The sequence below is a fragment of the Plecotus auritus genome (assembly GCF_963455305.1).
Source record: "Plecotus auritus genome assembly, chromosome: 2".
In the NCBI taxonomy this organism is placed as follows: Eukaryota; Metazoa; Chordata; class Mammalia; order Chiroptera; family Vespertilionidae; genus Plecotus; species Plecotus auritus.
In genome coordinates, this window is record NC_137771.1 from 27,694,335 (window position 1) to 27,720,868 (window position 26,534).

At 38.9% G+C, this 26,534-nt stretch overlaps 1 protein-coding gene across 9 annotated transcripts in view; it reads right to left on the bottom strand.

Annotated features, from left to right (window-relative positions):
- The window catches only part of MAST2 (microtubule associated serine/threonine kinase 2), a 187,694-nt gene that overhangs the window by 122,171 nt on the left and 38,989 nt on the right, over positions 1-26,534 (bottom strand). For 6 of the 9 annotated variants that reach the window (XM_080656392.1, XM_080656391.1, XM_080656390.1 and 3 more), the window contains exon 3: positions 26,351-26,493. In XM_080656392.1, the coding sequence (XP_080512518.1) occupies positions 26,351-26,493 (143 nt within the window). Of the gene's footprint in view, positions 1-12,723; positions 12,787-26,350; positions 26,494-26,534 lie in introns of those variants that run through there. The other 3 variants (XM_080656388.1, XM_080656386.1, XM_080656396.1) reach the window with 3 other exon arrangements.

A 26,534-nucleotide genomic window follows, 5' to 3' on the forward strand; every position in this document is an offset into this window, starting at 1 on the left:
TCAACAAATCAATAAACGACAAGTGCTGGCCAGGATGCAGAGAAAAAGGAACCCTCGTGCACTGCTGGTGGGAATGCAGACTGGTGCAGCCACTGTGGAGAACAGTATGGAGTTTCCTCAACAAGTTAAAAATGGAACTCCCATTTGACCCAGTAATCCCACTTCTAGGAATATATCCCAAGAAACCACAAACATCAATCAGAAAGGATATATGCACCCCTATGTTCACAGCAGCACAATTTACAATAGCTAAGATTTGGAAACAGCCTAAGTGCCCATCAGCAGATGAGTGGATTAGAAAACTGTGATACATCTACACAATGGAATACTACGCCGCTATAAAAAAGAAGAAACTTTTACCATTTGCAACAGCATGGATGGAACTGGAGAGCATTATGCTAAGTGAAATAAGCCAGTCGGAGAAAGATAAATATCACATGATCTCACTCATATGTGGGATATAATGATCAACATAATTTGATGAACAAGAATAGATCCAGAGACAAATGGCAGGGGAGGTGGCGGCGGGGGGTGTGGGGGGGTGGTGGTTAGAGAGCAACCAAAGGACTTGTATGCATGCATATTAGCATAACCAATGGACACAGACACTGGGGCAGTGGGGGCTTGCCCAAGGTGGGAATGGCTGGGAGGGGGGGGGTCAACTGGGGAAAAAGTAGACATATGTAAAACTTTAGACAATTAAAAAATAAAAAAGACTTTAAAAAATAAAAACACAGATATTAACAATAAAATTGCAGGGAAAGGAAGGGAGGAATGGAGGGAGGGAGAGAGGGAGGGATCAAATTGAAACAAATGAAAATGAACACACAACAACCCAAAATCTCTGCAACATAGCAAAAGCAGTCCTGAGAGGGAAGTTCATAGCACTACAGGCATACCTCAAAAAACAAAAAAAAATCAGCAAAAACCTATTTAATCCTACAACTTAAAGAACTAGAAAGAGAACAAGAAAAGCCCAGAGTAATAATAAAGATTAGAGCAGAAATAAATAACATAGAGACTAAACAAACAAACAAAAAAAAATCAATTAAACCAAAAGCTGGTTCTTTGAAAGGATAAACAAAATTGATAAAATCAGTAGCCAGACTCATCAAGAAACAAAGAGAGAGGACCCAAATAAATAAAATCAGAAACAAAAGTAGAGAAGTAATCACTGACACCACAGAAATACAAAGGATTGTAAGAGAATACTATGAACAACTATATGCCAACAAGCTGGACAATGTGGATGAAATAGACAAATTCCTAGAAAAATACAATCTCCCAAAACTAAATCAGGAAGAATAAAAAAAATCTGAATAGGCTAATAACAATTGATGAAATAGAAGTAGTAATAAAAAATAAAAAAAATAAAAAAAAACGCCCACTAAACAAAAGCCCAGGAGGTCCAGATGGCTTCACAGGAGAGTTCTACCAAATATTCAAAGAAGGACCAACACCTATAATCCTCAAACTATTTCAGAAAATCCTAGAGGAAGAAACACTTCCATTCTCTTTTTATGAGGTCAGCATTATCCTAATTCCAAAACCAAATAAAGAGACTACAAAGAAAGAGAATTACAGGAAATCCCTGATGAACATAGATGCTAAAATCCTCAACAAAATATTAGCAATCGCATCCAGCAATATATTAAAAAGATCATACACCATGATCAAGTGGGATTTATTCCAGGGATGCAAGGTTGGTACAATATTTGCAAATCAATAAACATAATACATCACATAAACAAACTGAAAGACAAAAATCACATGATCATATCAATAGACGCAGAAAAAGCATTCGACAAAATCCAACACCCATTTTTGATAAAAACTCTCAGCAAAGTGGGAATAGAGGAAGCATATCTCAACATGATAAAGGCCATATATGATAAACCTACAGCCCACATCAAACTCAGTGGGCAAAAACTGAAACCATTTCTCCTAAGAACAGGAACAAGACAGGAATGCCCACTTTCACCACTCCTGTTCAACATAGTACTGAAAGTGCTAGCCATAGCGATCAGACAAGAAGAAGAAATAAAAGGCATCCAAATTGGAAAAGAAGTAAAACTGTCCTTATTCGCAGATGACATGATATTGTACATAGGAAACCCCAAAGTCTCCATCAAAAAAATACTAGACTTAATAAATGAATTCGCAATGTAGCAGGATACAAAATTAACATCCAGAAATCTATGGCTTTTTTATACAACAACTAGGAGCCCAGAGTGCAATTCAAAATCGCGCAGCACCATCCACTCTCGAGTCACTGGTCTGGCCCTGCGTTGCTCTCCGGCCCTTGAAGCAGCTGCGACTGCTGCTGATCAGGCCCTCCCCCAGCACAGGCACGTGGAGACCCCTGCTGCCCCACCCCCGACGCTGCATGCACAACCTCCTCCTCTTCGGTCGACCCGTTATGGTGTCCCAGTTAATTAGCATATTTCTCTATTTTAGATAGATAGATAGATAGATAGATAGATAGATAGATAGATAGATAATGAACTCACAGAAAGAGAAACTTAAAAACAATCTCATTTACCATTGCAACAAAAAAAATAAGATACCTAAGAATAAACTTAAGTAAGGATATAAAAGACCTGTACTCGGAAAACTACAGGATGTTGAAAAAAGAGACAGAGGAAGACATAAACATATGTAAGAATATACCGTGTTCATGGATTGGTAGAATCAACATCATTAAAATGTCCATACTACCCAATGCAATCCCCATTAAGATACCAATGGCATATTTCACAAACCTAGAACAAACTCTCTGAAAATTCATCTGGAATAAAAAAAGACCCCGAATAGCCACAGCAATCCTGAGAAAGAAGAACAAAGTTGGAGGGATCACAATACCAGATATCAAGCTATATTACAAAGCCACTGTTTTCAAAACTGCCTGGTACTGGCACAAGAACAGACATATAGAACAATGGAACAAAACAGAGAACCCAGAAATCAACCCAAGCCATTATGCTCAATTAATATTTGACAAAGGAGGCAAGAGCAAATAATAGAGTCAAGATAGTCTTTTCAATAAATGGTGCTGGGAAAATTGGATACATGCAAAAAAATGAAATTAGACCACCAACTTTTATACCATACAAAAATAAACTCAAAATGGCTAAAGGAATTAAATGTCAGATGGGACACCATAAAAAACTTAGAAGAATCCATAAAATAAACAAATGGGACTACATCAAAATAAAAAGCTTATGCACAGCAAAAGACACCATGATCAAAACAACAAGAAAGCCCACTGCATGGGAGAACACATTTGCCAATGTTATCTCCGATAAGGGTTTAATCTCCAACATTTACAGGGAACTCACACAACTTAACAAAAAGAAGATAAACAATGCAATCAAAACATGGGCAAAGGTCCTAAATAGACACTTCTCAAAAGAGGATATACCGAAGGTCAAAAGACATATGAAAACATGCTCAAAGTCACTAATCATCCAAGAGTTGCAAATCAAAACAACAATGAGGTACCATCTCACACCTGTCAGAATGGCTATCATCAACAAATCAACAAACGACAAGTGTTGGCGAGGATGTGGAGAAAAGGAACCCTCTTGCACTGCTGGTGGGAATGCAGACTGGGGCAGCCACTGTTGAAAATCATATGAGTTTCCTCAAAAAATTAAAAATGGAACTCCCATTTGACCCAATAATCCTACTTCTAGCAATATATCCCAAGAAATCAGAAACACCAATCAGAAAGGATATATGCACCCCTATGTTCACAGCAGCACAACTGACAATAGCTAAGATTTGAAAACAGCCTAAGTGCCCATCAGCAGATGAGTGGATTAAAAAACTGTGGTACATCTACACAATGGAATACTACCCTGCTGTAAAAAAGAAGGAACTCTTACCATTTGCAACAGCATAGATGGACCTGGAAAGCATTATGCTAAGCAAAATAAGCCAGTCAGAGATAGATAAATACATGACCTCACTCATTTGTGGAATATAATGAACAACATAAACTGATGAACAAAAATAGAGCCAGAGGAAAAAATATTTTAGAATAGAAGTAATCCTGCTATTTGCAGATTTTTAATATTTCCTGCAACTTTTGTGATATTATACTATGTTAGCACAGTTTTGGTAATATTATTATATTTAAAATATTTTTTCTTGAAATAATGTTTATTGCATGTAACATTATATTTTAAATCACTTTTCTTGAAATATTGTTTATTGCAAAAAAAAAAAAGTACCTTCATGGCAAAGTCTTGCCTGATCCTTTACATGTGTCTACATAGCACCTGGCTTAACATACATAAAATGTTGATAGGAACACAGGAGGGCAGAAAGGAAATAAAAGAAGAAACAGAAGCAGAGAGAGAGGAGAAAAGGAAAAAAAGAAAAGAGAAAAAGAAAGGAAAGAAGGCGAAAAGGGAAAGTTAGGAAGAAAGGGAGGGGGAGGGAGAAAGGAGAGAAAACACTAAGATGGTTTAGAATGTGTTGTAAAAATATTTAATATTTTGGCTGATTTTCCAAAATACAGATATCTATAATAATAAAAGCGTAATATGCAAATCGACCAAATGGCGGAACAGCAGAATGACCGTCCCGATGACCACGCTATGACACACACTGGCGCCAGGCCAGCCAAGATGAGTGCGATGCAATTGGTGGGGGGAGGGGGGCCACCATCGCCCCGCAGAGGGAGGCCCAGGCCACCGACAGGCAGGCTGCAGCGGGTAGGCGGCCGTGGGGCAATAGATCACGGGGCTCCTGGACTTCGAAAGGGTGCAGGCTGGGCTGAGGGACCCCCACACCCCCCAAGTGCACATATTTCGTGCACTGGGCTCTAGTATCTAATAAGAGAAGCAACATTTCAATTAAAAAGAGCTGACTTTGGCTATTTCAATTCATTACAGATGAGAAAATAGGTTGCAGTGCTGATTTCTGGCATATATAGGGGACTGACTATAAAATAAAGCACACTAGGAAAATGCAAACATATATAAGTGCGATCATATGGTATTTGTCTTTGTCTGACTGGTGTATTTCACTTAGCCTAATAATCCCCAAACTGATGATCAAAATAGAAACAGAGGCATTGGGTACATGGAACAAACTGACAGCTGTCATAGGAGGGAGGTTGAGGAGCTGGATGAAAGAAGGTGAAGGGATTAAACAAAAAACAAAACAAAACAAAACAAAAACAAAAAAAATCACACGTATATATACAACACATAGACACAGACAACAGTGTGGTGATAACCAGAGATAAAGGGGTGGAGTAGGTAGAGGTGGGCAAAGGGGGACAAACAGGGACAGAAGAGACTGGTCTGGACAATGGGTGCACGACAAAACGCGAAGATGTTTTGTTGAGTTGTACATTTGAAAACTGTTTACTTTTGTGAACCAATGTCATCCTAATCAATATCAAAGAAAAACAAAAAAACTCAAGAATATATTGCTTAGAGCAGCGGTTCTCAACCTGTGGGTTGCGACCCCTTTGGGGGTCGAACAACCCTTTCACAGGGATCGCCTAAGACCATCAGAAAACACAGATATTTACATTATGATTCATAACAGTAGCAAAATTACAGTTATGAAGTAGCAACGAAAATAATTTTATGGTTGGGGGTCACCACAATATGAGGAACTGTATTAAAGGGTCACGGCATTAAGAAGGTTGAGAACCACTGGCTTAGAGTCTCTAAAATTTTACTATTACCATTTGGATCCCTCCAACTGACAAACATTTTTTTAAAAAAAATCTTTATTGTTTAAAGTATTACATATGCCCCCCTTTTTCCCATTGACCCCTTCTAGCCCACCACCCCCACCCATACCCCAGGCTTTCACCACCCTATTGTCTGTGTCTGTACATTATGCATATATGCATACAAGTTCTTTGGTTGATCTCTTCCCACCCACCTCCGCCTCCCCTCTGAGATTCGTCAATCTGTTCTATGCTTGTATGTCTCTGGATCTATTTTGTTCATTAGTTTATTATGTCCATTAAATTCTACATATGAGTGAGATCATGTGATATTTGTCTTTCTCTGATTGGCTTATTTCACTTAGCATAATACTCTCCACAACTGACAAACTTTGATAGTCCCTGCAGAAGATGATATTTCCCAAAGAGCTTAATGTCTTACTACAATGAACAAAATAAAAATTCTTGAACTATATTGCAAAGAAGCTGCACACACTAAATTCTAGAGAAATAACCACTCACTCCCTTTCACTTATCCACAATGCAAACTTATAAAGGTATTACATACAGAACAAACTGTGTTGTTCCCATGGGGAATCACTGTTTATCTATACTCGTACGCATTACTCATTATTCACAATGACTAAACCCATAAAGTATTTCCCAAGAAAAGACAAAGACCAAGTGTCCAAAGGCAGTAACCACTACCCCCACAAATAAATATGCAAGCCAAGAGTCACAAGGCTGGTGTTTGTACTTTATATCAATAGTCACCAGCATGGAGATGACTGTGGATCAAAACTGTCTCTGCCTGAGACAGCTCCTTCCCTGAGTCATTCATTCATTAACTCACTCATTTATTCATTGCTTTTCCATTGCAGTAGCACCACTTTCCCCAGAGAAGGAAATTAACAAGCTCTTAAAAAAACATAACTCAACCTTCCACTCCACTGGAAGTGAATGAAGAATTGGGTTCTGGAGACAACTTCTCAACTGATATTTAAAATCAAGTGGAGGGGCCCTAACCGATTTGGCTCAGTGGATTGAGCATCAGCCTGTGGACTGAAGGGTCCCGGGTTCGATTCTGGTCAAGGGCATGTACCTTGGTTGCGGGCACATCCCCAGTGGGGGGTGTGAAGGAGACGGCTGATCGATGTTTCTCTCTCATCGATGTTCCTAACTCTCTATTCCTCTCCCTTCCTCTCTGTAAAAAATCAATTAAAAATATTTTAAAAAATAAATAAATAAAATCAAGTGGAGGGGAGAGGCATTCTCCACCACTGAAAAACTGGATATTTCGTTACAGAACTTGTAAGGAAATCCATAAAGTGTGACTAACATAAGTAACCACTGGGGTGAGAGTAGGTGTGGAGAACAACATTCTAGGGCCCACTCAGACTCCACTGCTAATGACAGTATCATCCTGTACTTCAGTGTCCCACTGAATAAAAAAAGAAAAATACGTTTAACTATTTATTGAAATCAGTACTAATGACAATACCATCTTGTACTCTGAGTAAAAGACAAATATGTTTAACCATTTATTAAAATACAATATAAATACAGAAAAGTACACACAGCATACAACTCAAAAACTGAACGGGGGGGGGGGGGACAAAGGGGAATATGTACACATGTAATACCTTAATCAATAAAAAAAAATTTTTTTGAAAAAAAAACCTGAACAAACCAGTGTAACCAACAGGCAGATTTTTTAAAATATATTTTTATTGATTTCAGAGAAAGAAACATCAATGATGAGAATCACTGATCAGCTGCCTCCTGCATTCCCCCAATGGGGATAGAGCCCACAACCTGAGCATATGCCCTGACTGGGAATGGAATCATAACCTCTTGGTTCATAGGTCGACGCTCAACAGCTGAGCCATGCCAGTCAGGCCAACAGGCAGATTTTTTTTAAATGCATATTACCATTAACCTAGAAGCATTCTTATGCCCCCTCTTGGAGTCACTGCCTATGACAACCCTCCCCGAAAAAACCGGGGGGTTAGTTGATTTCTAACTTTATATATCAGTTTTGGTATTTTGGCATTTTCTTTAAATTGAATATACAGTACATACTCTTTTGTACCTAACACTTGTGCTCAACATATGTTTAATTCAAATCCCAGAAAGCAAAAAGTAAATGAAAAAAATTACAGTATTTGAAGTAATAATGGCTAAGAAATTTCCAAAATTAATAATAGAAATGAATACACATTTACAGGAAGCACAATGTACCCCAAGAAGGATTGATTTTTTTTTTTTTGGAAGGATTGATTTTTTAAAAATTCAGACTAGGTAAATGATAGTAATACTGAAAAACTCCAAAGACAAAAACATCTTAAGAGTCAGAGAATAAGATCCATAACCTTTGAAGTAATGACAATTAGAGTGGCAATATGTTTCTCTATGATAGAAACCGAAAGACAGCTAAACAGTATGTACAAAGCGTGAAAGAAAATGACTACCAACTAAAACTGTGCACCTACACAAACTATCTTTCAAGGTCAAAGGCAAAATAATAACATTTAAATAAATGTAAGCATTTACTACCAACATACCTATACTAAAAGAATGTCAAAATGGTGTACTTTAGGGAGAAGAAAAACGATCCCAGAAAGAAAGTTTAAGAATCTAAAAGAAATACTGAGAAAGAAAACTAGTAAACTTATGTAAATCTCAATAAGCACTAACTGTATAAAATAACAATAGCAGAAATACCTAATTTATAGAATTTTTTAAAGGAAAAAGTTAAAATACTGGACAAAAATAGCATTAAGTTTGGAGTGGGTTATGAGAGGAAAGGATTCCTTATGGTGTTCAGGAGGAGGTTAAAATCTGAATTTGTTCTAATTCACCAGTACAATTAGAAAAATCTAGTAAGAAAACAAATCAAAAAAGCTCTATCAGTAATTTTAAATGGCAAAAAAAAAATGAAGAAGCAATAAGGTATAGAAATGTAGGACATGGAATGCAAGAAATAATATGGCAGAAACAAGGTCAAATATACCAGTAATCATCATAAGTATAAATAGAAACATTTACCCGTATATACAGAAAAAACATACAACATATTGCATGCCATTTGCAACAGCTATACCAAAAGCAAAATGACATGGAAAGGTTGAAATAAAAGGATAGTTGGGCTTTAGAAAAATTAGCAAGACAGACAAACTTCTGCTAATATTGATCAATAAAAATATCTTAAGTGAGGTTTAAAAAACATTTAAAATCCAAAAATTTTTTGTCAACAATGTTTTCCAATATGCATTATGTTGTCATATGTTCTACAAAATAACTAAGTACCCCTGAACAATGGCACTTTAAGTACTTTCATTTCTGAACATCAAAGCTAATAAATGGGGTAGGAAACATTGCACAATTCTCCTGAGAGTAATAATTTTTTGAGCAGAACAAATATTCTCAATTCAGAACCTGGAAAATTGGGTTCTCCATACAATGCAAACTGATTACTGTATCTGCCTTATGGCCAGATACTTACTTAACATGAAAATGATGGAGCTAATTTGTTTATTGTGGCTAGTATTTGACCTTTCAAAGTTAAAATAAAATCACCTCCCATAAAGTTGATTGGGAAATAAGGCAAATATAAAAGTGCCTTCATCTATTCACTAAGAATTTCAACTTCAAAAATCTTTTACTGAAGAGGCTCCAAAAGTAGCAGCAGTATGAGAACCAATGTTTACCATAAGGAAGACCCAAACCTAAACTGCTCTTCATGTAAAACAATGTCAATTCCTACACAGAATGGAGGCTCCTCTAGTTTAAAAGAAAGATGCTCACACATTATCTCTCAGATGCTTAGTGTGTGACCATGCAAGCTGAAACCACTACAGCTTTTTTTCTAATAAGTAGGAAGCCAGCTTAAGAATGAGGCCAATACACAGAGCAGAGAAGCTCAGCAAAAGACACTAGGGTTACCCAACTCTGAAACCCATCTAAACTCTTTCCATATTTGTAAGTCAATACATTCCTTTAGTATTTATGAACCAGGAGGTAATGGTTAAATTCCAAGTCAGGGCACATGTCTGAGTTGAGGGCTCCATCCCCAGTATGCGGCATGCAGAAGGCAGCCAATCAATGATTCTCTCTCATCAATGAAGTTTTTCTCTCTCTCTCTCCCTCTCCCTTCCTCACTGAAATCAATAAAAACATATATTAATGTATGTATATACATACACACATATATATATTTAAAATACTCAAAGTCAAGTTTTCTGTTACTTTCGTTCAGAGTATCCTAACCTATACACCTAGCCCAGCCACTTACAAGTTGTCTGTCCCTGAGGAAATTGCTGAGCTTCACATATCTGAAAAAAAATGACCAATCAGAAAGCTATCACCCCTCTCCATCCATTAGATCTTCTTGACTTTTTGACCATAACAGTCTCATAACTGGTCTTCCTGCTGCAGCCCTTGCCTCTATAGTCTACTTTCAATATGACAGTGGAATACAGAAGGGAAGGCATTGAGTTTTTCAAAATCTGACCATAGAATATGGCAGAACTATAATCTGAACCAATCTTCTGTTCCTTCTTTAAAATTATCTGTACTTGAACATCCAGACAATACCTACTTATCATCAATGTCATAATGATTAAATAAAAACTATAGCCTAGCAATGTAGGACACAAAACACAATAAATGCATTATATACTATACAGCCACTTCCCAGGGAACCTGGCAAAGAAAACTGGAGGGTCAAAGCAGGTTGTTTCTTAGCTGACTTTCTGAAAAACTATGAGGAAGTCCACCTCACCAAAAAGCAGTTAGTGAGGCCCAAACATTTATTTGGATTTTCATCTTCTAATCTGAGGTTACCCAGTAGATTACCTGTATCACTGGGTACACTTTAGCTTTTGTGTTTTTATGTACAAAAATCTAAAACTAACTTTTAAAATTTTACATTATAATTTATCTGTTTAAAACAAATAATCTAAACTGCTGCTTTTCAAGCATTACTTCTTTTTCAGAATGTTCTATGCAGTCTTCTGGAGAATAAACTTTAAAGTAATAAAGAAAAAAAAGGTGCCAAAACTGGTTTGGCTCAGTGGATAGAGCGTCAGCCTGCGGACTGAAAGGTCCCGGGTTCGATTCCAGTCAAGGGCATGTAACTTGGTTGCGGGCACATCCCCAGTAGGAGGTGTGCAAGAGGCAGCTGATCGATGTTTCTCTCTCATCGATGTTTCTGACTATCTATCCTTCTTCCTTCCTCTCTGTAAAAAATCAATAAAATACATTAAAAAAAAAAAAAAAAAAAAAAAAAAAAAGAAAAAAAAGGAGGCAGTAAAAATACCCTCCAGTGCTATGTAATCCACAATTTGGAACTCCTGTAATCCTCCTATATAATAAAAGGGTAATATGCAAATTGTCCCCTCGACCAGAGTTCAACCAGGGGGTGGGGCCAGCCCGCCAACCACCCATGGCCCCTCCCACCAGTCAGTCCCACCCCCAAATGCCCCACCCCCACCCCATTGGGGGCAGGCTGGCCAGCCAACCTCCTGCGTCCCCTCCCCACGCCGGCAGATGGGCCCCATGCACAAATTCGTGCACCAGGCCTCTAGTATAGAAACAAAGACTCAGAAGAAGGGCATCAGTAAACAGGGTAGCAGATACTGGAGAATGACTCAGTACATGGGAGAAAAATAACTGACTGAACACAAAACAGGCACAATTCCCATTCAACAAATAGGATTCCCTTTCTGAATCCTGGCATCTGAAGAGAAATAAAGATATAAATAGACAATGCATTAAATGTGCTTAAAAAGCCAGCCATTTTTAACAGCTACTTGAACATACATCACTATTTATTAGAGGTCTTTGAGTACTTTATAATTATTTCTCAAAATACCCCCAAGAAAGCAAGTGACACATCTAACTGAACCAACTGTACTAATGTAAGAAATTAAAATAAGGCATTAATTTTTAAAGCCTGGTCATACTGAACAACTGCTGAAATTCAGTGGGTGTTTTCAGTGGGCTTTGAATGGTTACAATGCCATTAATAAGAAGCACAAATGATTAACAATAATAACTACAAATATAATAATTTGATTAAATTTTACCAATCCTATACATTTTCTTTTTGAGCATTTTAAAGAAACCAAAACAATGTTAATGCATGATAATTAAAAAGACCCTAGGTGCTTTGCATACATAAAAAAAAGTACTTTACAAATGTCAAACAAACAAAATTAAAACAAAAGAAATAGCTACATTTCATAATGAGATCTTTACCAGGGGGATTATTTTATACTGAAAGCTTTATTATATCAATCCTTAAAACAGTCAATGATGGACTAAATAAAGCTTGCTTATTCCTATTAAGACTAAAATGGGATGATCTACTTTACAAAGTGAAAAAATTAATGATCAAATTTAAAAGAATTCTGGTATGTATTCTCTTAGTGCTAAGAGCATTCATTAAAACTCAGTTGAAGTTGTCTATCATCCTCTTTATTTCCCCCTTCATCTTACTTGCCTCTTCCTGTGCCAAATTTCACAAGACTTAGGGAGAAAAAGGCTTCCAAACCAAGTGTCAGATATATGGCTATTATTTATGGCTACATTGTATGTATGTATGCAGTGATAATTTAGAAAAGTTCTTAAAACTATGGTGTAGAGCCAAACATGTATTACACATATATGTCACTTTATTAAGAGGGGCAAAGTGAAGAGACAGGTACAATGGTCAGGAACAGAATGTTTACTGTAAACAATCTGCCAGTAGTAATGTCTGCTATCCAAAATTAGGGTTGCATTCATCATAGTCTTATTTAATTGTTCCATTCACGTAATATAATGTCAGTCAGCCCAAGCAGCAATGTTTTCTATCAAAGTAGAAACAATTTTTATAATTATAACTATACATAATGGCATAAAGAAGAACTTAGTGGCATACTATCCTACTTCAAATAAATTAAATAAAATTGAAGCAATCTGTTCAGTACATTTTTAAAAGACACTCAGAGGAAGAAGATCAGTAAAAAGACTCTGTTACTCACCTGTAACCCTCTCCTTCGTAGAATACTGGAATCATCCATAATAAGTATCAGACGAAAAAAGCCACTCCCCAGACAGTCAACTAGTAGTGCCTACTTGCTTACTGCTGGGTGATGAGGCAATCAATCCCATTCTCCATGCTGTGCCCACTAACTATGGCTCCACTAAACCAGTTCTTTTCTCAGTCCAGCATGAGTAGATAATCACTGCCTCACATCAGTGCCACGTCTTTCTTCACAGCAGTACAGACAGATCTCATCTAAATCACCACCAAAACTGGGGAAAATATTTCATATTTCTTTTCTTTTCCATGCATACACCTTTGGTTGAAAATATCTGAAGTACCAAGAAAATGACAAAGGTTCAAAAAAAATTCCAATCTTTGATATCCTAACTTCACTGCTTATTAAAAAGGTTTAACAAACAACAGTCTCCACCTACAGCTATTAAGCTTATAAAATCCATGTCACGTTTTCCCTTCCAAAAACAAAACCACTCCACATGTTTAAAAAAAGATAACAATTCTTCAGAAATACAAAGAAAAACATATTATCCTGATGCCTGTGTTTTCGAATTAGCTGCCATAAAACCAGTTTTTGTTTTGACTCAGTCGGCAAAATTCCTTTCATCCTTTGTACAGACAAAGCAAATGTCAGATTCTTTCGATACTGTCACAGGCTCTTTTGTTTCTTTATCTCTAGATACACTGTTCTTTACTTCTTGGACAGTCACGAAAGCCTCTTTCTTCAGAAGCTTAGATCATTGCTGAAGTCGGTTCCACTGCTCTTTTATGTCTGGAGGGGGCTAGTACATATGTGGTGAGCTCTGAGCATGGACAAATTCATTCATCTATTCATTGCTGACAGTACTGTCACAGGAAAAGCTCCCCATTCCGTCAGACTTCTAAAAGGACACAGCATGAAAAAGTCTAGTTTTACCCAGGCTTTAATAATCTCAGGACAATTTATTTGGTCACTGGCTGCCATTTTCAAAGCAGGTCTTCAGCCAAATTTAAAAATGTTCCTAGTCTCTTAATTTATAACTTAAAACTCATTTTTTTTAGAGCTCCAGAGTGAAAGATTAACTCTCATGATTTTGTCATTTAAATGCTCCATAGCAATGTTTTAAACTTTCCAATTCTATAGTAATCACCAGAATTCTAGGAAACACAGGAGGAAAGTGAGGAAAGTTGATTTTTTCTAATGAGTCACAATAAAAAAAATGGTTAGCTAAGGCAACACTATATTTTTAGGAACACATTATCTACCAATTCACAGTTGTTTTTCTCCAAATTATAAGACATATTATAAATTATGCACTCACCAAAGGATTTCAAGAAATATTAATCCAAATTTCCTAATTTGAGAAATAAAGGTACATATAAAGCACCCTGAATCAGGCTATTATACACTCTCAGGGATAAATATAGTAATAACTACAGAATGGATTCAGACTGCATCCAACAAGGAAAAGCTGTCCCTCATATAATTATGGCAGCTGCACTAACAGTCTGGGGCTTAAAAGAAAGTCTATTTACAAAATCTTTTTCTGGTATTCTTACAGCTGACTTAGTCACAAGAGCTGTAGCCACATTGCTGAAAATAGCACAGAAAGCAGGATCCACCTCCCTTTCATTCAGTAAAAAAACTTCTAATCCTGAACACAACCAGTGTGGTCTTTCATTGTTAGAGCTAATAAATCCACATCTCCATGGACTCCTTCCATCTGCTGCTTTAAACAACTAACAGCTGGATTATGTCCATGGGGAAAACAAACACAAGACCTGAACAGAGCTTATTTGCATAGGGTGTGCTATCCACTGGCTGAGTGTCTGCAAAGTCACAGGCTTTTTTTTTTTTTTTAATTTTTTTTTTATTGATTTTAGAGAGGAAGGGAGAAGGAGAGAGAGATAGAAACATCAATGATGAGAGAAAATCATTGATCGGCTGCCTCCTGCACATCCCCTACTGGAGATCGAGCCTGCAACCCAGGAATGTGCCCTTGACTGAAATCGAACCTGGGACCCCTCAGTCCACAGGATGACGCTCTATCCACTGAGCCAAACCAGCTAGGGCAAGTCACAGCTTTTAAAGCTATAGAACCTCTCTATCAGAATAGATTGTATTAGCTAACTAAAACATATACACTGAGTGGCCAGATTATTATGATCTCTGAACACATAATAATCTGGCCACTCAGCGTATATCCTATATAACAAAAGGCTAATATGCAAATTGTCCCCTCGACCAGGAGTTCGACCAGCAGGCAGGCCGGCCAAGCACCCATGTACCCTCCCCCTGGCCAGGCTGGCCGGACCCCACCCATGCACGAATTCATGCCCCGGGCCTCTAATACACACACACACACACACACACACACACACACACACACACATACACACACACACACTGAGTGGCCAGATTATTATGCATTCAGAGATCATAATAATCTGGCCACTCAGTGTATATATTTATCAGCAGAGAGGAAGTAGAAGTGAGCCTCTAATCTGTTCCTCCTTGTAGAAATATACATGGCATATTCCCATAAACTATTCAGAACAGTGATTCATAATTCAAACTCCTCATTCATTTACTAATTCAGGAATCATTTATTATGCCAAGCAATAAGATGGGCATGGAGAAAGATTACCAAGATTAACATTACCCATAGACTAATAATTATATTCTAGAAGAGTTCGAATTCAATGGGAAAGCCAAATGCAAACAAGTAATTATAATACAATGTGAAAATTTACAAAAAGGTTTCTAGTGGAAGTGTTATCTGGTTGCTGAAGATAAAGACAATAAAGATAATGGCAGGAGTTGAGAGGAGTAGGAAAATTTATGCCTGATGATATTATCTATCTATCTATATATATAAAAGGCTAATATGCAAAGTGTCCCCTTGGGACTTCGACCGGTAGTTTGATCACTCGCTATGACGTGCACTGACCACCAGGGGGCGGGGCGGAAGAAAGGAAGGCCCCAGCCGGCAGCCAGAAGGCCCTGATCGGCCCTGATTGCCAGCCAGGCCTAGGGACCCTACCCGTGCACGAATTTCGTGCACCAGGCCTCTAGTCTAACATAAAAGGGGAGGAATAATTAGGTGGTTAGTAAATACAGCAACCAGGAAGGCAAGGGTTTAGACATATGGATTGACAAGAAAAATTAGCCTAATTTTGGGGGTAATTTCATATTGAATAAATTTGATTTATAAATGATGTGATAATTTGGCTGAAATGCCTTATTTTATAACTAGACAAATGAGGGCCCTACTATACAATTTCTTAGCAGGAAATATAACCTGCTCAGAAATTATATAGTAGAAACTTGAACTCATGTTTCTGCTGGAACATGCAGCTTTCTAAACAGAACAGATAGAGGAGGGTTTCTTGTCCCAGAAAGAATGAGTAGAACAATTTCAACAACTTCTCTACTATACATTAATTTGGTGTTAATAAGACTATTTGGCAATGAACTACCATGAATTGTAGAGGTTCCAAGTTCTGCGCTTTGCTCTGTGTGCAGTGTTACATGCAGTGACTGTGATAGGCCTGGTGAAAACGGCCCCTTCAGGATTTAGGTTTTGTAGGGGGGAGTAGGTAGAAGTTATTATATTCACCTCCTCCCAAATCAGAAATACAACTAAATTATAGAACAATCAACCTGAAGACTAGCTGAGAATCCAGAGGGAATATCTCAATTGCAGGGGTCCACCCCCTGCCTGAGGAGCAAGGGGTTTCAACCCCATGCTGGGCTGCCAGCCCTGGGAAGAGGAGCCCACAAACTCCTGGCTGTGAAGATCAGTGGGGTTTCCGACTGCCACAGTGAGACAAGAGACTGCAAGAAACCCAGGTGCCCTTTTATAGGACCAGTGCACAAAATCACATTCACAGGCGCTCTCCCTGGCCTCCTGTGGAGGGACAGTAGCTCAGAGCAGACTGAAGTCATACAGGGAGAGATTGGGTTGTGCAGCATTTGGGAGAGGGCTGGAGGAACAGCTGCCAATATACCTGTGTTGAGTCCTTTTCCCACATCACCCAAAGACAGTATCTTTCCATAGTCCGGCACTCCCCTCCAAAGAGCATCAGCCTGGGGAGATGTACTAGCTCTACCTTCCTGACTCCCTGGGGGCCCATGCTGCCAAACTTGTACCCTGCAGAGGAATCAGCTATGGAACTTAGGGGAAGAATGGATGAACTCAGTGAGAACTTAAAAAGATAGTAAGCATAAAAAAGGACATAACCATAAAAAAAGTCAGAAATAAAAAATATAATATCTGAAATTAAAAAGTACACTAAAAGAAATTAACAGCAGATTAAATGAAGCAGAGGAAAAAGTCAGAGATTTGGAAGACAAGATAGCAGAAAACATCCAAGCAACCAAAAAGAAAAAAGAATTTAAAAAAATGAAGATAGCTTAGACCTCTGGGACAATATCAACTATAACAACATCTGAATCATAGGGATACCAGAAAGAGAAGAAAGCATGGGATTAAGAATCTATTTGAAGAAATGATAACTGAAAACTTCCCTAACTTGGTGAAGGAAAAAAAGACACAAGTCCAGGAAGCACAGAGTCCCAAAGAGGCACACACCAAGACATATCATAATTAAAATGGCAAAGGTTAAAGACAAAGAATCTTAAAAGCAGCAACAGGGAGAACAATTTTGCAAGAAACAAACCTTGCTACCATGAAACCACTTGAAAACAGAATTATTAAACAAAAAGTTTACAAATAACTATTTGCTCTCTACCTTATTTTCTAAAAGAACTTTAACTTATAATTTATATATACAAATTTTAAATTAAGGTATAGTAAATGCTATATTTACATGTATTTTATTAAGCCAGAAAACTGTGGAATAATAGAATTTCTGAATTACAAGAAATTGTCTGGGATGAAGACAATCTCAAGATTTATGAAAAAAATTAGCAATGATTTGACCAAAATTGCAATATGATTTAACATAAAGTAATTCATAGTCAAAACTATATATGTAAGCTCAATATTTTAAAAAGTTGTAAGATATACAGGATATCATCCACTTGCCCCCACAAGATTATCCCCTGTACCTCAAACTGCAGGAACATTATGAACTACATCCACAGGTTGCCCTGCCCTCTTCTGTCCAGAGGGGGTCAACCAATAAGTAGCACCAGCAGGAGATCACAGAAAGAAAAGAGGGTAAGGGAGAGTGTCAGGGACAATTTATTCTCCTTGGCTGGTCCCTGCTGGGTCATGTTAGGCTGGCTATATCCCACTACTACAAGTCATATCAATTGTCAGGTTGTCCTCTACACACAGCCACCTCTGTCTCCCAAGTTCCAAGCATTACTTCCTCCCCTCATCCTTTCTCCAACGCTAGGTAATAGCAACAGTTTACTATTAAGCAGAAGGTACTATGTGTATATTGTCATTTCACTATACTCTACTCATATCCCTTTATTATAAGCTCATAATTTGTTCTGTTTCCTTCCAGGAACCTAATATGTGGACTAAAATTAAATGTATTTTCATTTTTATTTGCATACTCTACAGAATAGAAATTCCTTTCAACTCACAGAGAAATTTTTATGTAGTAAGAATTATGTAACTTATATACTAATATGCATAGCCCATGAACATGGACAATAGGGTAGTGAAGATCTGGGTGGGTGGGTAGAAACTGGGAGGAGGGGGGGAGGGGTGAAAATGGGAGAGATCTGTAACATTAACAACAATAAAAAAATGTAGAAAGACAGAACCAAGTAAACCTCTCCCTACATATAATCCCAATAAAAATCTTCAATATCTGAATAGTTGAGAAAATTATCAATAAATCCAACCAAAACTGCAATTCAAATAACCCAACCTGCCAAAGACTTTTCTTTCCACTTATGTACAACTCTTAAAATAGACTTTCAAGTCAGACCTACCTGCCCTAGCCGGTTTAGCTCAGTGGATAGAGCGTCAGCCTACAGACTGAAGGGTCCCGGGTTTGATTCCGGTCAAGGGCACATACCTCGATTGCAGGCTCCTCCCCACCCCGGGGCCCTGGTCAGGGTTCGGGTAGGAGGCAATGAATTGATGTGTTTCTCTCACATCAATATTTCTCTCTGTTTCCCACCCCCCCCACCCCCCGTCTAAAAATCAATGGAAAAATATCTTAGCGTGATTAAAAAAAAAAAAAAATCAGACCTGCCTGGTTTTGAATTCCTGCTCTAACATTCACTTACAGCAAAGTGTTTAACTTTGCTTTGTTCTCTATTGTATTCCAGGCACCTGGTACAATGGTGATATATAGGGGGTACTTCAGAAATATTTGTGAGATGAACGAACAAATGAACAAATTGCTGCGAGCATGACATTTCCTCACCTGTAACGTAAGATAATTACATCTACCTCAGAAAGTTCCTGAGAAAATAAGGAATATATGTATGCAAAAGAACTTAGGTGTGGTGTCTAGTAAATATTAATTTTCTATCCCAACTCAAATATCTCTAATAATTTGACTGTTTCATGACAGAATATACCAATATCAGTACTTTTCAATCTTTCCTCAATATTGTTAAATAAACCTATGCATAGCAATACATAACATTAGTGGCTCAATTAAAAGACTTTCTGTACAAAATTTATAAAACAGAACAAAACCTAGTTATAAATTTTAACTAGTGATTTAATAATACCATTTTTACACATATAAAACTTTGTGCGAAGCTTGCATAAATTTTCTGTCATGCATTCTAACCCTAAATAAATTCAATAACATGTCTTTCAATAGTCTCAGTAAACTGATTTATCTTTTAAAAAATAATTTTAAGTGCCTTTTTAAAATACCAAAGCCACTATTTTTTAAGGCAGTACACCTTAGATTCTTTACAAATTATCACAGAAGATATAATTAAAATGTTTAACAATCTAAAATTCAGCTCCATTTTGTTCAGGCAAAATAACTAGTCTGTTCTTTTGCTTCTCTTTTAAGAATTCTCTTGAGAATAAGCAACTAGGCTGCTAATAGTTTGTTCAATCTCATGAAACTCTCCCAACTTTTTATTTTAAAGTCTCTTATGAAATATTACTCTCATACCTTTGAAAAGACACTAGGTGGCATTGGAAACATGTTCCTCTTATAAAAAAGAAAATAGAAAGTACAACAATTCTCAAGTTAATAGGCAGTGAGTGCACTTAACCTAAACTCCTAAAATTCTTACTAAGTTTAATACTTCACTGTCTTATACTATTTGCCTTTCATATATAAATTGTTCATGTTTCCCTACATTCCTTTTCATTCTCTGCATTTTCTTCCATGACTTATTTCACAGCTTCCAAATCCCTATCTATAGTTCTAAAACTGACCTCCTTTACTCCAGATGTCTATTTCTAAGAATAGCTAACAAATGGATAACATGCAAAAGAATTAATTTGAACACCCCCCTACTTTATACAAAAGTTCATTTTAAATGGATCAGTGAAGTAAATATATGAACTAAAACCATATAACACATAATAGATAGCATAGAGTTAAATCTTCCTGACCTGTTATCTGGCAATGAATTCTTAGACATGAAACCAAAAGCACAAGCAACAAAAGGAAAAAATAGATAAATTTGACTTCAAAAATTTTATGTATCAAAGGACATTATAATGAAAGTGAAAAGATATACAGAATGAAAAATAATTGTAAATCACAGGCCTGATAAAGGGTCTAGTATCAAGAATAAATAACTCTTGCCGAAACCGGTTTGGCTCAGTGGATAAAGCGTCGGCCTGCGGACTGAAGGGTCCCGGGTTCGATTCCGGTCAAGGGCATGTACCTTGGTTGCGGGCACATACCCAGTAGGGAGTGTGCAGGAGGCAGCTGATCGATGTTTCTCTCTCATCGATGTTTCTAGATCTCTATCCCTCTCCCTTCCTCTCTGTAAAATATCAATAAAATATATTTTTTTAAAAAAAAGAATAAATAACTCTTACAACTCAACAACAAAAGGACAAACAACATAATTATTTGTTTTACTTTAATTTTTTTTATTTTTCAATTATAGTTGACATACAATATATCAGTTTCAGGTGTACAACCCAGTGATTAGACATTATATAACTTACTAAGTGATCATCCCAATAAATCTCATAATGATCTGACACCATAAATAGTTATTACAATATCGACTATATTCTCTACACTGTACTTTACTACTGTAACTATGACTAGTCTGTAACTACCAATTTGTACTTCTTAATCCCTTCATCTTTTCACTCATCCCTGCCAACACTCCTCCCATCTGGCAACTGTCAAAATATTTTTTTCTTAAAATGTTTTTATTAATTTCAGAGAGAAGGGAGAGGGAGAAAGATAAAAACATCAATGAGAAAGAATCATCAATCAGCTGCCGCCTGCATGCCCCCTACTGGGATCAAGCCCACAACCCAGGCATGTGCCCTGACCAGGAATTGAACCATGACCTCCTGGACTTAGGGAAAGAGTAGATGAACTTAATGAGAACTTCAACAAGAGACAGGAAACATAAAACAGAATCTATACTAATAAAAGCAACCACTGACCCACACTGGCCAGGCCAAAGTATTTTCTGTATCCATGAATCTGTTTCTGTTTTGCTTGTCAGTTTATTTTGTTCATTCAATTGTTGATAGATATGTATTTATTGCCATTTTATTGTTAGTATTTTTTTTTTCATTCTTCTTAAAAAAGACCCTTTAATATTCCATGTAATACTGGTTTGGTGGTAATGTACTCCTTTAGCTTTTTCTTATCTAGGAAGCTCATGTCCTTCAGTTCTAAATGATAGCTTTATTGGGTGATCTTGGTTTTAGGTCCTTGCTTTTCATCACTGAATATTTCTTGCCAATCCCTTCTGAACTGCAAAGTTTCTGTTCAGAAACCAGCTGACAGTTTTATGGGAGCTCCCTTCTAGGTAACCAACTGCTTTTCTCTTGATGCTTTTAAGATTCTTTGTCTTTAACCTTTGCCATTTTAATTATGATGTGTCTTGGTATGGTCCTCTTTGGGTTCATCTTTGCTTGGGACTCTGTGCTTCCTGAACTTGTATGCCTATTTCCTTCACTATGTTAAGGAAGTTTTCTGTCATTACTTTTTCAAATAGATTTTCAATTCCTTGCTTTCTCTCTTCTCTTTCCAGCACCCCCATGATGCAAATGTTGGCATGCTTGAAGTCCCAGGGCACCTTATACTATCCTCATTTTTTTGGATTTTTTGTTCTGATTGGATATTTTCTGCTTCCTTATCTTCCAAATATCTAATTTGATGCTTTGCTTCATCTACTCCAATGTATTCTTCATTTCTGACTAGTTCTTTTTTATTTTCTAACTAGAGGCCCGGTGCACAAAATTCGTGCACGGGACGGGGGAGTCCCTCAGCCCAGCCTGCACCCTCTCCAATCCAGGACCCCTCGGAGATGTCCGACTGGGCCTAAACTGGCAGTCGGACATCCCTCTCACAATTGGGGACCGCTGGCTCCTAAACGGTTGCCTGCCTGCCTGCCTGATCGCCCCTACCCCTCTGCCTGCCTGCCTGATCACCTCTAACCACCTCTGCCTACCCTAACCACCTCTGCCTGCTGCCTGATTGCCCCTAACTGCTCCCCTGCCGACCTGATCACCCCTAACTGCTCCCCTGCCAGCCTGATCGCCCCTAACCGCCTCTGCCTCGGCCTCCACCACCACAGCTTTGTCCAGAATGACATCCAGAAGGTCGTTTGGTCTAATTAGCATATTATGCTTTTATTAGTATAGATTCTGTTTTATGTTTCCTATCTCTTGTTGAAGTTCTCATTAAGTTCATCTACTCTTTCCCTAAGTCCATTGAGCATACTTATAACCAGAGTCTTGAACTTTGCATCTAGTAGATTATCTCCATTTTGTTTAGTTCTTTTTTTCCAGAGTTTTGTTCAGTTCTTTTTTTCTGGAGTTTTGTTCTCTTCGTCCATTTGAGAAATGTTTGTTTGTCTCCTCATTTTGGCAGCCTCTTGTGTTTGTTTCTATATATTAGGTAGAGCTGCTATGTCTCCCAGGCCTGGTAGAGTGGCCTAATGTATTAAGTATCCTGTAGGTCCAGTGGCATGGCCTCCCAAGTTCACCCAAGCTGAGCACTCCAAGTGTGTGTGTCCCTTACTCCTGATGTGTGGGCTGTGTATAACCTTCTGTTGTAGTTGACCCTTGATTGCTGTTGGCACATCAATGGGAGGAATTTACTCCCAGGCTGATGGGCTGGAAGGATTGACTGCAACCACTGTGGAGGGGCCCAGTCCACAGAGCAGGACTTACTTCAGTGGGGCTCCAGTGCCCACTGAGTTTGCCGCTTGAATGTGTTGTTTGTGGAGGTGGTTGGGGGTGCTTCTATGTGGTATGAAGCTGTCCACCTGATGTACTGGTTCTGGGGCCTCCTGGAGGTGCAGGCCAGGTTCAGCCACCACCTATGTTCTACCTGGGGCCACCTGGCATGAGCTACAAAGCGATCTGCATATAGCTGCTATTTGTGCTAGGCTAGGAGTTGCCCAAGAGAGACCAAGCTACAAACCAAGGCCAGCTGCAGTTAGTGCTGGGCCTGGGGTCACTTAAAGAAACATATGAGGGAGAAACCAAGATGGCGGCATAGGTAAACACCTAAACTGCTGCCTCGCACAACAATTTCAAAACTACAACTAAAAGACAGAACAGACACCATCCAGAACCACAGGAAAGCAGGCTGAGTGAAAATTCTACAACTAGAAGGAAGGAGAAAAGCTCACAGAGAATTGGAGGTACGGCAAAGGGGCTTTGTGCGCGCAGAGAGGAAGGGCGGCTGAGAGCTTGGCTGACTTCCTCTGGCGGAAGGGGGAAGGAAGCCTCCGACCGCGAGCTGGGAAAGGCAGAAGTCTGAAGGCGCACACGGGCCAGTGCGCACAAAGGCTGCGGAGGTAGCCATAGGCTTTCCCTAGTGAAAGGGAGTCAGAGGATCCTGACTGAGCCCCAGTTCTGACTGCAGTGAACCCCGGTTCCAGGCGAGCCCCTGGGGACCCACGCTCTTGTAGGGGGAGTCTGGACTCTCGGGCGGAGACTCGGGAGCCGGGGAAGGCGGAGGACTGAAAGTGCGCACACGCGCCGCGCCGGTGCGCACAAAGGCTGCGGGGGTTGCCACAGGCTTTCCCTAGTGGAGGGGAGTCAGAGGATTCTGACTGCACCGAGCCCCAGTTCTGACTGCAGTGAACCCCAGTTCCAGGCGAGCCCCTGGGGACCCACGCTCTTGTGGGGGGAGTCTGGACTCTCAGGCGGAGACTCGAGCTGGGGAAAGCGGAGGACTGAAAGCGCACATGCGCGCAGGGGCGGGGCTGACAGGAAGCCAAGACTGAGACTCCACCCCATCCAAGCTGAGCACAAAGGCTATTGCAATTTGGCAAGTCTAATCCTATAAGGCTGTCTCCAGCACCGGGCTTCTCCCAGCATAGACACAGCTGATCCTTACAGCCAACTGGCCCGGAGGTCAATTCTTCCCAGTGATACCAACAACAATAAAGACTTAATTACAACAAGGCTGTACACACAGGCCACAAAGGGGTGCACCAAGAGTGTCCACCTCAGGTTAACTGGGGAGGCAGACCCACTGGGCCATATTGGAAACCTAGCACAAATATCTACCTTACCAACTCAGGGATTCAGTGAAAATGCGGGGTCAAAGAATCAGATCACAAACGAAAGAAATGGAGGAAAACAAACGACTGGATATAGAATTCAAAACCACCGTTATAAGACTTTTTAAGAATATCCTAGAAAAGGCCGATAAATATAACGAGACCCTCGAAGATATGAAAAAGGACCAACTAGAAATTAAACATACACTGACTGAAATAAAAAATATTATACAGAGACCCAGAAACAGAATAGAGGAACCCAAGAATCAAGTCAAAGAATTCAAATACAAAGAAGCAAAAAACACTCAACCGAAAAAGCAAAAAGCAAAAAAAATCCAAAAAGTTGAAGATAATGTAAGAAGACTCTGGGACAACTTCAAGCGTACCAACATCAGAATTATGGGGGTGCCAGAAGAAGAGAGAGAGCAAGATACTGAAAACCTATTTGAAGAAATAATGACCGAAAACTTCCCCCACCTGGTGAAAGAAATAGACTTACAAGTCCAGGAAGTGCACAGAACCCCAAACAAAAGGAATCCAAAGAGGACCACACCAAGACACATCATAATTAAAATGCCAAGAGCAAAAGACAAAGAGAGAATCTTAAAAGCAGCAAGAGAAAAACAGTTAATTACCTACAAGGGAGCACCCATACGACTGTCAGCTGATTTCTCAACAGAAACTATGCAGGCCAGACGGGAGTGGCAAGAAATTTTCAAAGTGATGAATAGCAAGAACCTACAACCAAGATTACTCTACCCAGCAAAGCTATCATTCAGAATTGAAGGGCAGATAAAGAGCTTCACAGATAAGAAAAAGCTGAAGGAGTTCATCACCACCAAACCAGTATTATATGAAATGCTGAAAGGTATTCTTAAAGAAGAGGAAGAAGAAAAAAGTAAAGAGAAAAATTATGAACAACAAATACATATCTATCAACAAGCGAACCTAAAAATCAAGTGAATTAAAAACTTGAGGAACAGAATAATCTGGTGAATATAATAGAATCAGGGGCATAGAAAGGGAGTGGACTGATAATTCTCAGGGGGAAAGGGGTATGGGGGAGTTCATGAAGAGAATGGACAAAAATCATACACCTATGGATGAGGACAGTGGGGGGGAGGTAAGGGCAGAAGGTGGGGTGGGAAAGGGGTGGAGGGGAGCTATGGGGGGGAAAAGGAGAAATAATTGTAATAATCTGAATAAAGATTTATTTAAAAAAAAAAAAAAAAAGAAACATATGAGGCACACTGAAGCCTTATGCTGCTTGCTAGAGAAATTTTAGGTAAGTGTGAAGCATGAGCCAAGGCAGGTTGTTCGTATAGAAAAGCCACTGGAAAACAGCTTGGGTGGGTCCAAAAGTGGGATTGGGTGGGGCTCTGAGAATCACCAGAGTGGGACAAACCATGATAGCCAGGCTAATGGAGAATCAAATATGACTCCTGCCTGCTGGCTTTGTGGGGGGAGGTCTCAGAAAAGGAATAGTGGCCTCTGCCAGCACTTCTGTCGGGGAGAAAGCTGCCCCTCCTGCTCTTGACCTGATGCCAGACAATTCAGTTCCTCCCATATGTCTCTGGTGCCTTCTGAGCTACTCCCCAGCACTGGAGCTCAGAGGGAGTGAGTCCAAGTTAAGTCCATGTACAAGCCCTTTAAGAGGAACACCTGGGACTCCAGGAGCCCTCAGCAACCATCCCTGCTAGCCTTTACAGCCAAAAGTTATGGAGACTTCTCTTCCTGGCACTGGAAACCTGAGCTGGGAACCCTAGTGTGGGGCTGGGACCCCTCACTTCATACTGAATTTTTTCATAACTCTCAGTACATAATTAGTATCAGTGACAGTATAAGAGAACAGTCAGAATATATTCAATTAAATTCCATTATTTTTCTATTCTTCACTTTGAGAAATAAAACTATCCAAATCCTAAAAAGGAAAATAATAGATGTGGCAATGACAATCAATGATTTATTCATAAAGCAAGGGACCAGCTTTACTGACACTTACCAAACCAGCGGTAAGAGAAGGTGCAGACTGTCCAAGGGACTGATTCCTCATTCGAACCAGGTTTGATGCTTCTCCTGAAGACTGCCAAGTCGCCTGTCCCACACTGCTATGTACACTGCTGGACAAGGGGAGCAGCTGCTTACCTTCAAATAAAAGGTTTAGAAAATATACCTGTAATTATTTT